The sequence below is a fragment of the Xylocopa sonorina genome, chromosome 4, assembly GCF_050948175.1.
Source record: "Xylocopa sonorina isolate GNS202 chromosome 4, iyXylSono1_principal, whole genome shotgun sequence".
NCBI lineage: Eukaryota > Metazoa > Arthropoda > Insecta > Hymenoptera > Apidae > Xylocopa > Xylocopa sonorina.
This window is the reverse complement of record NC_135196.1, coordinates 7,869,194-7,881,460: the sequence shown is the minus strand read 5'-3', so window position 1 is coordinate 7,881,460 and position 12,267 is coordinate 7,869,194. Positions and strand designations below refer to the sequence as shown.

General features: G+C 45.2%; 1 protein-coding gene across 8 annotated transcripts in view; it reads right to left on the bottom strand.

The window, feature by feature from the left end:
• LOC143422621 (uncharacterized) overlaps nucleotides 1-12,267 on the bottom strand; it is a 458,375-nt gene that overhangs the window by 20,119 nt on the left and 425,989 nt on the right. For all 8 annotated transcript variants that reach the window (XM_076893399.1, XM_076893398.1, XM_076893405.1 and 5 more), the window contains one exon: nucleotides 783-1,064. In XM_076893399.1, the coding sequence (XP_076749514.1) occupies nucleotides 783-1,064 (282 nt within the window). The remainder of the gene's footprint in view (nucleotides 1-782; nucleotides 1,065-12,267) is intronic.

Here is a 12,267-nt window from a genome sequence, read left to right as displayed (position 1 = left end):
CCTCTCAGCGCTGTCGAGCAACAGCCTCTCTCTCTCTCTCTCTCTCTCTCTCTCTCTCTCTCTCTCTCTCTATCTCTCTGTCTGCTTCGCCAACGATTATCGTCTGACGAATCGAGAAGAAAGGAAACACCGTGCAAGCTAAACGATCGTGATTCCCGTGAAATCACCGGGTGATTGCGTTTCGGTCGGCGAGATTCCCGCGGAATCACCGGCTGATTACACGGGGCTCTCCGTGCGGGTTTCTGGGATTGCGAATTCATATGGTAATGCCCGTGAACCTTGCACACCGCCGTGGTGGTGGCCTTTGGTAAACTTCGTGAGATTCTTCTTCTTGAAAATTCAATTCTGCCCTCGCGGAGATGAAATGCGGTTCGCGCGGAAGAGGTAAGCAAAGCCAGATTTCGTGTAATTCTCATCTCGAGACCGTCTCGAGGAGAATTGATGAAGCGAGGACAAACGGCTGGACCGGAACCGACGCCTCGTTTCACGGGACGACTCTATAACTTTCTCTTTGCTCTTTCATTTTCAATCGCTTTAACATAAACATTACTCGTGCCACATAGTTCCTTCGAACTGAAATACGACAGTTATTTTGTTATTTATGGAGCGTTGAATTTTAAGCTAGATTATTGTCAGGTGTGAATGTAGATTTAAGGTTTTCTTCTTGTAGCGCGGCGGGATAAGTCGACGAACCATCTCGCAGGGACGCGCAACGAAGTTACCACGTTCAGATTATGCAGAGGCAAGTGTTTTGAAAGTCAGAGGAGGCGTAATAAGCTTACCTTCTTGAAGTAACCACCGTGGAGTCTCATGTGGCCATTGAGTGCCGGTATATTTTTGAATTTCCGATGGCACAAATTGCATTCGACCGGTTTCGGCTCGGTCTGCGACTTGTTGGACGCCGCCACGGCGCCAGGGGACGCTGAATTTCCCGGCGAGGGGCTGCTCTTCCCCACGTTTCCGCTACCAGGCGAGTTAGCCTGCGGCTGTTGCTGTTGCTGCTGCTGTTGAGGCTGCTGTTGTTGCTGTTGCTGGGCTTGCTGCTGCGCTTGCTGCTGTTGTTGCTGAAACGAACAACGAACCTCTTGCTGTAAGTTATGCAAGATCAAGGTTGCGAGACTTTGTAAAATCAAAATACATTACATTTTGTGTAAAATTGGGAAATTTTTATAAATCAACGTAGTTGATATTGCTGCTGGTCTCAGATATGCAAAATTCAATCACTGGTTTTATAATCGTTCGGTTGTAAAGCGCCTTTGAGCGTGATATTTCATTCCACAACGCAAAGCCCTTTTTTCTCGCCTAACAAAGGCGAACGAAGAATTCTTTTCACACCTGTGCCTCGACAATTAAATGGAAACATCTTGCGATTCGAGGGGGCCCTTCGCTCTCTGGCTTTGAGACGTCGAGTGCTCTCGAAGATGCGATTACCATGAAATTAAATATTCAATTCCAATCTCCTCGATTGTTTGTTACCACTCTGACAGTCATGGTTGATGCTACAATTTTTTTTTCCCTATGTTTCCTCACCGTTCTCATGAATATTTATGGATTCGATGCGCGATACTCTTTAAACCGTAGTCGAACCTGATAAAAAATGACACGTAGAAATGTACAGGCCAATAATTATTCGAACGAGTTCGTTTATTCCGTGGTATTTCTTTAAATGTCTCTTAACATATTATTTATTACGTATTTCATAACCAAGAAAAACTGGAATACCTTTGTACGAAAGAAGAAGAACGAAATTTACAGTGATACTCTGTACACGCGGAACCAAACGGCGTCCTTGTTTCTATCGTTATGCAGCAAGAACATTGAAATTCTTCGTGTTGTCGAGCAAACATATTCGTGTCTCGACTGACAAGAATTTATCGCGTGATGTAATAAAAATTGCAATAAAAACGAGTGTTCGCTCGTTTCTTCGTTTACTCCATTCGAGACGCGCGCCGTTCTCTTCTTCACCTTCCCCAGAGAAAAGAGAGAGACGCGCAGACCAAAAATATGACTTTCTTCAGTTGTTTCTCTCAGTTGTTTCTTACACTCCCTACGAAAATTACGCGTTCTATTTCTTCGAGGAAATTTTGCAACTCGATGAAAGAAGCGTTAAAGAAGAAGCGAGCAAGTTGGAAGGTGGTTAAACACGGATCGAGATCGATGCAACTTGTTACGTACACAACGTAGCGTTCGTTCTGTGACTTTTCTTTTGTTCCGTGGCACGCAGTGAATCATTTATTTCGTTCTAGGGGGAGAGAGTGTGAGAAGCAAATGGTCGTCACTTTCTGCAGGTACTTGGAACAGAAATTTCATTCAACGATGTATCTGAGCAAGTTCAAGTAGAACAAGGCTGCGTTTGGTCATACGTAATGCGAAACGCGTGTATATTACCGCGTAATGTCAAAGTTACGAGTTCAGAATTTTATATAGTATTATTTTAAACTGAAAAATCCATTCAGAGCAACGCGATATTATTTCCCCACCGATTTTCATTCCCCAGAAATATTTCAATCAACTTTCTCCATCCACATTCCAGCTAAACAGCGTCCACTTTGACTTTCGCCAAGCCGCCTTGATTACAATTTTCGAAGCGCTGCGAAACACGGAACAGTCGCCACGATTGGTCCCCGATCCGACGAGGAGCGCGCGGCTCAAACGAAGATTAATTCTCATTTAATTGCACTCTAATTCTGGGCGGCGTTAATTTTACGCCAACGTCCGCGAGCCAGGGCCAGGTTGATCGATTCTGAAAGTGGACACGGGATTCATTAACCGACGAATCAACGCGACGAATTCGAAACGCGCGCGCTGCTCGATCTCGCTCGACCAGGCGGAAGCGGCGAGTGGATGCCGCGACCGGTCACGGGTCACCGACGAGATCGAACATCAAAGATCCGAGCCCCGATGGAGACTACTCGAAATCGAATTGAATCGCCTGATCGCCAGGGAAACTCGTTGTTCCCGCGACGAGTTTGAAGCTGCGATAAATCGCGTGGCCTTCGGTTCTCCGCCATCCACCTCAAGCGAACGTGCGGTTTCCGGCTCGCGCGAGCGTGTCAGAAAATTGATTGAAAATTACTCGTTGGTGAACGACTTTCTGTGTGTTGGAAGAAGAGAATCATTAACGACGAGGGAAAAAGTTGAAACAGAAATGAAATTAGGGAGATTATCTGGAGGCGAAGGTCTTGGAACGGAAACGTTAGTCTAGACGCGACGGTTAGCGTTGCGATTATAACAAGTTGGAGCGTCAAAGTGAACAAGTTAGGACCCGCTAAAGGAACTCGCCGGAACTTTGCTAAACTAACGAACTCCGCGCGAATTAGAAGTTGCAGCTTCGCAATGTTTCAAGTTGCCAAGGTAGACGCGGACCTTGCGAGACGTTTCTACATTTGGCTCGCGAGGAACTTCTTCCGCTGAGGGGTGGCGATATTCGTATTTACCTGCTACTCAGGCTAGACATTTTGATAAATTGTACGAAAGCAACGAGGGTGGGAAACTGAGACGAATTCAAGTAAAAAAATGGACAAAATTAAAGCTTGATATCGTAGAACAATAATATGGGGGACTACAATGGAAGTTTTAACATTTTTCCACCCCTTTAAAACAGAAACGAGTTCCTGCAGACGCTCTGTCAAAAAGCCAACAATGCTTCTTCGTGACTTCAAACGATCGATTCGACTAAAAAAAGGGAAAAGCTACAATATCCTCCTTTGCGTTAACAACAAAGGGGCGCACAGCGAACTGGACGAAACAAAGTTCTAAGAGAACGTAAACTTCGTTAAGGAACAATACAGAGCAAACGTTTATTATTATTTCCCCTGCATTTAGAGCCGCCCCGGGGGACATTCAGCGACGAAAACATTCCGTTCGATTGCCCCACCTCCCCTTTCGCCTCGTCAAATACGTAATCCAGTTGATCGACGATGATCGCGGCTCGTTTGCAGCGGCGGTGCATCGGTTAGGTACGAGCGAGTTTAATTTAAGAGCCGAGCGCCGATAAAATCCGTTTAATTCGTCGAGCTCGACGGATTATACCCCCAGCTAGGCTCTCTCTCTCTCTCTCTCCCTCTCTCTCCCTCTCTCTTCCTCTCTCTCGACGTTCGAGAAGTCTCCGCGATGGGACGACGGTCAAGTATCGATCCGTGGCCTGGATGGATTCCTTTCGAGACGACATCCGTTCGCTCTTTTTCCCATCCACGGTTCCCTTTGATCGTTAACGACGCTACGGGTCTCGAAATCGATAACTCGAACTGGCTAGCGAGCTCGCGAAAAGGGGCGAAGTTAACCGGGACGCGGTTGGCTGCGTCGGTTGGACCGTGCCGTTTCGCGCGTTTGTCGCGACCGCGGCGCGTGTGCGTGTAAATCCACGCGGAGAGGATCCAATGTCACATGTGCGCGAAACGTGATTGCGGACGTGTTAAAATTAACATTACGGGTACGTGATAGAGTGCACGCGTGAATCAGAATGCGCCGCGGGACACGCGGCGGCCAGGGTGAGCGACCTGCGAATGCACCGTAGATGACGCGCTGTTCGAGGCTCGATGGGGTGGCGCGCCCCGTCTTTGCTGAAAGGAAGCCATTCTAAAGGAAACTGACAATAATACCGCTCTCTGGACACAAAAGGGGACGGCAGAATTTATACTGGGGATTTGCTTGCAGAATTGGTCGACCTCGGATCGAAGAAGTGATATTTGAGACGCGAAATAATCATGATCGAAGATATTTTTATTAAAGGAGAATAGTCGTGGAAATTTGCAATGCTGTACGAAATCACACGACGCGTGATACAATCATGATACGCGGACACAAGATGAACGTTCCGTCGCTGCACACATCGGCGTGACAAATGCGTGACAAAGGGAATCGAGGGAATTCATTTCTAGGATTTCAACGCTCTTAATACCCGGTTTAAATTTTCCGCATTAAATTCTACGATTTAACATTTCTAATGCCTAATTTGAATTTCGTCCCTGCGATTTCGCCTCGCTAATACCTGCTCTAAATCATGCAGCTTTATGACTGCGATTCAACGTCTCTAATGCCTAGTTTCAACCCCTGCCTTAGAGTCTCTACAACGATATTCTTAAAATCAAATCGTGCTCTTTATAATATATTACATAGAAACGTATAGAAGACTTTAAAAGACAAAAAAGAAAATCGATCACAATTCCACGCGTGTCTACTCTTCCCAGAAACACTCAGCTGATCCGCCAGCATCCTCGAAAGTAACAAAAAGGAAGCATCCGCGACAGTGGTAGGTTTATTGCCGCTCGAACGGAAGGGTGTTCGCTAGATTCCGTTCGCGGAGGAGCCATCGACCCGTCGACGTAATCGTCCGCGGAGCAGCGACAAGCTGAGCTTCAGTTTCCCGTCGCGAACGACTCGACTCGACTCGTTAAAGTGCAAAATTACGGGGCGTTTCCGGGACACGGGTGGCCCTACGAGCAGAGGGAAATTCGGTGCCGTCGCCATAGTTGTCGCCTGGCGAGCGTTAAACGCGACGAGAACGTCCATCGACGTACTCGAAGTGGGGATCACGGTGGAATTAACGAAGGAGAGAGGCGATCGAGGAAATTTATACGGTCGTGGAAAGGCGGGGTACAAGGGAGAGAGATGCGGTTGGATAACGAGGAAGAAATACGCGCATGTCGAAGATGACGTCGGGAATAAGCGTTGGGATAAAGGGGTAAAGCGAGAGGAAGGAAGAAGCGGTTGGAGCTCGAGAGAGCAGGGGAAGAAATGGCGGGCAGGGATGAATGCCAGGGAGAAGATTCCTCGGTGTAAGCATTGTGCTGTTTGGTAAATGGCGGCATGATTGTTGAAGCAATTTCGTCTGAATTCCTTGCCGGAATTATTCTTTAATTTAAGACTGTTGTACATGTTATTTAATTTTTTTTTCACTTCTTAAATTTACAAGAGTGCATTTCTGTATCGTACAGTTTGCGAAATTGTTGCTTGGAAATATTTTTAAGCAATTTCTTTCAACCTTAAAAAAGAATTTAATAAATGAAGTACTCGAGGAATTTAAATATGTAGAGATTAAACGAAAATGAAGTACGTGTACGATATTAAAAATGGACGTGCAATCTGAGTGCAGAATAATTTTTGGAATCAGACGAAAATGCAGTGCGCGAGGACAGTACGGTTAACAGGGCAAAGATGTTGAAACTAAGAAGGGAAGGGGAGTGGGTAAGAATCCCAGTGTTGGAGATAGTGGATTGCTCGGGGGTCGCTACAGGATTGGGCCACTATCTTGGCTGTTTCTGGCATGTGTGATTAAATTAGAACAATGCTGGCATAACTTCTAGTGCCCGTTTTGCTCCGCCTGGTACTCCCTGCATCCTACCAGTTTACCACTTAGTAAGATGCTAGAATCTAGAGACGCTTGTAGTTCTGCAACTCCCAATCCCTTCCTGTCGTTTGCCCTCTCCTTTCTAATTCGAATTTTTCTATTTTATAAATGCGTTTCACAGTGATTTGCATTCGAGATTTATTTGTCGCAAATAATCAGAAACGCCAATCGCAAGTATTTGCTAAACATCAAGAGAGCACTTGTATTTAACCGTCCTCGGTATCGCAGAGTCCACTAAGAATCATTTCAACTTCAGCAGAGTCTGTAGGAACATACAACTTACTTAAACCCTCGGTCTGAACTTATCCTCGCGTTTTACGACCGCTGCCTCCGGCAGCTTCCCAGCGAGAAGGGCTTTCGTAAAAATTTCACAAACAAGTAGCCGGAGAAACCGCGATCAGCGTTAAACTTGGCCTGGCAACCGACGAGTTGCCCGCTTCGCGAGGTTTTCTACTACTTTTTCAATTATGCGGCTGACTGTTGGGACAAGCTGGTAGCTGGCAAGCGTTAGACTCGATTAAAAGGAGACATCGCCTCGATGGGGTGCGTGTGGTTCTCGCACACCTCGCGACTGCCTCGTTTCGCGGGAACATGGCGGCGATATTGAGATCGTTCGATTTTATGTATGCACACGTGTGTATAGAAAATGTTCAATTAATCGTGGGGGAAATTTTAGGTTTGGTTTCGAACGTGTTCTCAACTATTAGCTAGATTCCATAACTAATCTTGAAATGCGTGCACGGTACATGATTTTTCACGATAAAAATCCACGTAGCTCACCAGTCCGCATAGATATTCCAAGTTCGAGTAATCAAATAGATCAGAGGAACCCCGTGGCTGGCAGGACGTTCGCCTAATCCGAGCCAGAAGCAGCCCGCGCGAAAAAACTCCTCTACGCGTCTTTGACCGTACGTAAACCGAATCACACCGGTAGGTTGTCGCCAAAAAACGAAGGGTGCACGAGGGATTCAATTACAAAGCCTTCGAGATTTCTTTCCTCTCTTTCTCGTCGTCAGCGTGGCCTCGGCTCGTTAAAGATTAACGTCGCCCGCCTGGCGTCGCGTTCGCGGTCCCCAGGGTACGGCTAATGTAACAAAGGAAATCCGGGCGACGAGGGACGAAACCTAATTACACGACCGCCTCTATCTCTCTCTCTCTCTCTCTCTCTCTCTCTCTCTCTCTCTCTCTCTCTCTCTTTCTCTTTCTCTTCCAGAATTGCGATTTTTACGAAACGATTCGGTTTTCAGTTTAGGTACTTTCTTCTTCTGTTACCTGGTTTTAAACGATCGACTAACAAATGAACCTAACCTAACTTAACCTAACCCTAACTATCTAATTAAACAACCATTCCTGTTCAGAAAATGTCCAACAATCGACATTGCAATTATTGATAAACGTAGGTATCAATCTCTAAAAATGAACCCGCAATGACCAAAGTTAGTAAAATCGCGCAGACCAGGAAACAAAACGTACCGCGCGTACACTCGCGCCGTCGTTTTCAATAAACCAGCCTATCCTCGCAAATCCGTCTCGTCACCCCGTGAAAATGATATCCGCGTCACCGCGAATTTCGTCGTTCCTCGCGCCATCTTACGTCGCAGCAGCCCTGGTGCCGCGCGTATTCACGTGCACGGTCGTGGCCACGGGATTGAACACAGGCAGGAATGACGGGAACCAGTAATGGAAACAGAATGGGATAATTCCGCGAACCGCGGACGGACGCGGTAATTGCGAATAATTGCATTGTCTTCGAGTCGTTCGCTCGAGTCCCACCGCTCCTTCTCCACCTTCATCCCCGTCATCCCTTTTCCGCACGGTGCGTTACCCCGGCCCTCTGCCGCCGGCTCGCCCGTCGAATTGCTTCGGTACGAATTCAGAGTCGGCTGGTGGAAACTTTCATACCGATTAGGATATACCCCGCCGCGCCATCCCGCCCGTCCCATCCGCCGCTTTACGTCCGGTCTAACTAGCCGGGGCCCAGTTCCAGCGGCCGTGCAACGGAATTACGTACGGACCAGAGGACACGCGGCTGCCTCCTGAATCTGATCTCATCGGGTGTAATTAATTTTTGCAGACAGAGATTGCCGGTGAATTCCGGCTGGCCGAGTCCTGTCGATTGTTTCGCCGGGCTGAGTGCGCTCGAGGGTACTCGGCGTGGGTTCTGGATGGGCTTAGGGGGATCATCTGCGAAAGAATTGCGACGATGCCGAACGTTTTCGGGAACTCTGACGAGCCCCTGAGGGTTTGTTGAATCATTTTTTTCGGAACGATAATGTTTCTATGCGTTTAGTGTGGAATGATACAAAATCTGAAGACTATGATATATCAATAGAGAAATAGAGAAATAATGAAGACTACGATATGTCGATAGAGTAGACGTTTATGCAGATATGTATGTTGGAAAATATGCGAAGTGTAAAATGTATGAAATATTTAAGTAGGTCATACGAGGGGCAGAGAAGATTTAGATTGACGTGGAGAAGAAATGAATGAGAGAAAGAGGTGTACGGTTTCTAATCTGGTAATTATTATAATCGTGCACGGTTGAGTTGCCATTTCCACAGTGATAGAGGAGAGACATTTCTGCTCTCCCGTCTTTGAATTTAAACTCGTATTAGCGAGCGAACACTCTGCGCGAGCCAACGCGTTAAACAACTTGATTGTGAGCCAGATGGATGACACGAAGAATGGATGACTGTATTTTAAAAGACTTTAAAAGCTTGTCGGACAACGTGGTGTCTGTTAACAATCGACTGCCAGAACGAGGTCGAAATTATCTCGAAATACCTCGCTTGATTGATAGCGTAATAGCAATAGTTTGAAAAAGTGTAAGATAAATTGATGTCAGGGTACTCTGAATGTTTTAGAATAGGCTTCTGGCTATTTCAACGTCCATTAAATTCTATTAAAATAGAATTTGGAGAACAAGGCATTCTAAAGAGTAAGCACACTTTATATATATAGCGAAGTGTCTTGGAAGAAACAGTTAAATTAAATATATAATTAGACACGTTCTTTTCAACCTCCGTCGACGACAAATGAAGAATCACATTCTAAGCAAAAACATAACCTTTACTTTAAATAAAAACTGACTAATTATATTTTTCATAAGATATAATATGAAAATAATTAGACAGAAATGAAACGTTATGTATTAAGAACTAATTACTAACATCTCGGTTAGAAAACGTAAGTAATTCGGATCTGAGAAAATAATTAATCGCTCGCAATTATTGTCAGCCCGATTTCCAAGAAAGCGTAGGCACGTTCAGTCGACGCAACCCTCGTTAATGGAAATCGATCAGTTTCTCTTGGAAAATCGAACGGTAGGCTAGGTAATGACCAGAGGATGAGCAGACCAAGCATAAACGTAAATAATTGCACGATATGCATTAGCTCGTCGGTGCGTCGCGCAACAGCCGCGTCGTTGTTGCTTTATCTCCGTATTTTACGTCGACTTCGCAACGAGTGCTCTTCAGGACAAGAGCCGACACGTCGATGGAGCTTGAGCCCGTGTTGATATAACTCGCGGGAACGAGAGCAAGAACGAAAGGAAAAGTGAGGCATTAAAAAGTGGAACAAGCATCGCATCGAGCTAATTACCATTCTTTCCGCGTTGTTTCTGTTTGCGCTTCGAATAATTAGCGACCCTTCTAAGAAAATTTCGATCGATCTTTCAAAGGAGCACATGGATTCTTTGCGCACGAAGTGAATATCGCGAGCTTGATCATGGTTGAAGAAATTTTATTCAACGTTGAACGAAATTTAAGAAAAAGGTGCATTTTTTTACTTGGTAATACAAATATCTATAATTTTTTAGATTAAGGGCAATTAATATTTTATAACTCTGAAAGGAAGACAAAATTTTACGAACTCAATTATTAGTACGAAAGTTTTCTAAGCAATTTTATACCGTTCTAAACTTCGAAAATTTAACTAACTGTCTTTTAAAAACTGACTGAACTCTTCGCTGTGCATCTGTTCTTATTTTTCCCGAAGCCCGGGGGCGTTTCACGCCTCCACCATTGGAACTGGAACACGTTCATTAACTTTGCTAACCAACTTCAAGACATGGAAAACGTTTTATAGCCCTTGTTACTTTCTTATTCAACGCTAATGATAACTAGCATAATTACTATAAAATATATTTGCCTAAAACTGCACATTTCTGCATTAAAACATTTTAAAACATCTTAATAAAATGGATTAAAATTAACAAAACTTTCAAGAATCGCTGTTCTTATGTTTCAAATTATTTTTTGACGAAATCAGGCTTGTAGGCGGCGGAGAACCTTCCTCTTTAAAATGGTTTTTGTTTCACGTCGATATCTCTTCCCGTTCCCGAGATATCGTCGTGTAAAGACTAAGGTAATTTTTAATAGTTTTCTATCCCTGTCCTTGTCGCGCACTCGGAAGTCTCACTCGCACGTGTCACTGACCTACCTCAAGTGGATCAGCTGTAATCAGCTGATCAGTGTAAACAATAGTTTTACTATTTACTACGAGTTTTTAAAGATGGCCGCCCGCCCATTCATGACTACGAGCATCCAGGCCGCTCAATCTTTAAACGCCTGTATCTCAGGAACCGTTTGAGATATCGGGATGAAACAAAAAGCGTTATACTTGGGATACTTTCTGCTATCTCCTCAGCTGTTATTTGTTAGAAAATTCGCAAGGCTTCTTGGTGTATTTGTCGATAAAATCTAACATTACAGTAAAAATGAAAAGTTTTCTTGGTGTAAGCCTTGTCCTGAAGGTTTTGAACTCCTACATTTCGTTAACATTCTAGTTTGTTGCATTTATGCAGAGATAATCGGAGGGGTATTGGACGTCCAAGAGATTTGGACATAATGATTAAGAATAAAGAACATGTTTCCATTATTCGAGAAAGGAATACGAGATCTATTGTCCGCCGTGTTCCTTAATTCGAATTCATTTCGTCGACATTCATCAGATTTGAAAAAGTACGTTTTAATTATCCGCCCCGCGCCTCGGTCCCTCGTTCGCGGAAAAGTTTGACTTTTATGCGACGGAAACAAATTATGCTGAAAATACGAGGCTCAACGTTAATTTCCGGCCCCGTCGTTTCACGGTCCTCGAATTTCCTTGATAAATAATGCTGCAGGGTTTGTGGAAAGTTTGTGATTGGCACGGGCACGTCTCGAACTTTACGCCGACTCCGCCTCGTGTTTTTCGTTTCTCGCAAAGCTATGAATATTTAAACTTTTATAATTACCGGTTTTATATTTGTGCCCCAGCTAGCCGGCTCGAGATTCCCGACGCGGTGGAAAATCAAGACGAAGGAAAGTACTCTCGCTTTGGCAACGAATCGAACTCGAACTTTCATACGATACGTTAGAAGAAAACACGAGGTGTTGACGTTTCATCCAATTTATCTTCAAACACGTAGACCGCGAAATTATTGCTCAACGATATACTTCTCTTCCTAAGAAACTGTTAAACGTATCGATGTGCACGGTCGATGTAATAATATCTGCATACCGTCATAGTGATCAGAATCAGAAGAATAAACCAACCCCTGTCAGCCATCCCCAACTTCCACGAACAAAGCAACGCCGTTCAGAGATACGAGCGACGTGGCTGGAACGAGTCCTGGGAAAGCCAGCAACCCGTTCGAAACGGACACGGAACAAAGCGGCGCGGAATATCTTGATCGAAGCGCGGCGTCATGATTCATCGCGCGGGTCAAGGATGGCAGCCGCGGGGGTAGTTCGTGCGCTAACTGGAGAAGTAAACACGACCACGGTGAACATAATCGGTCCACGGTGACAAATCCAGCCTCGCGTACGAAGACGCAGAGGCAGAAGCTCGTGCACGCGAGCGAGCGAGCGGGGTTGCGCGTTACGTTCAAGCATGCGCGCGTTACAACGAGCGGGCATAGGAAACGGCACACTCTT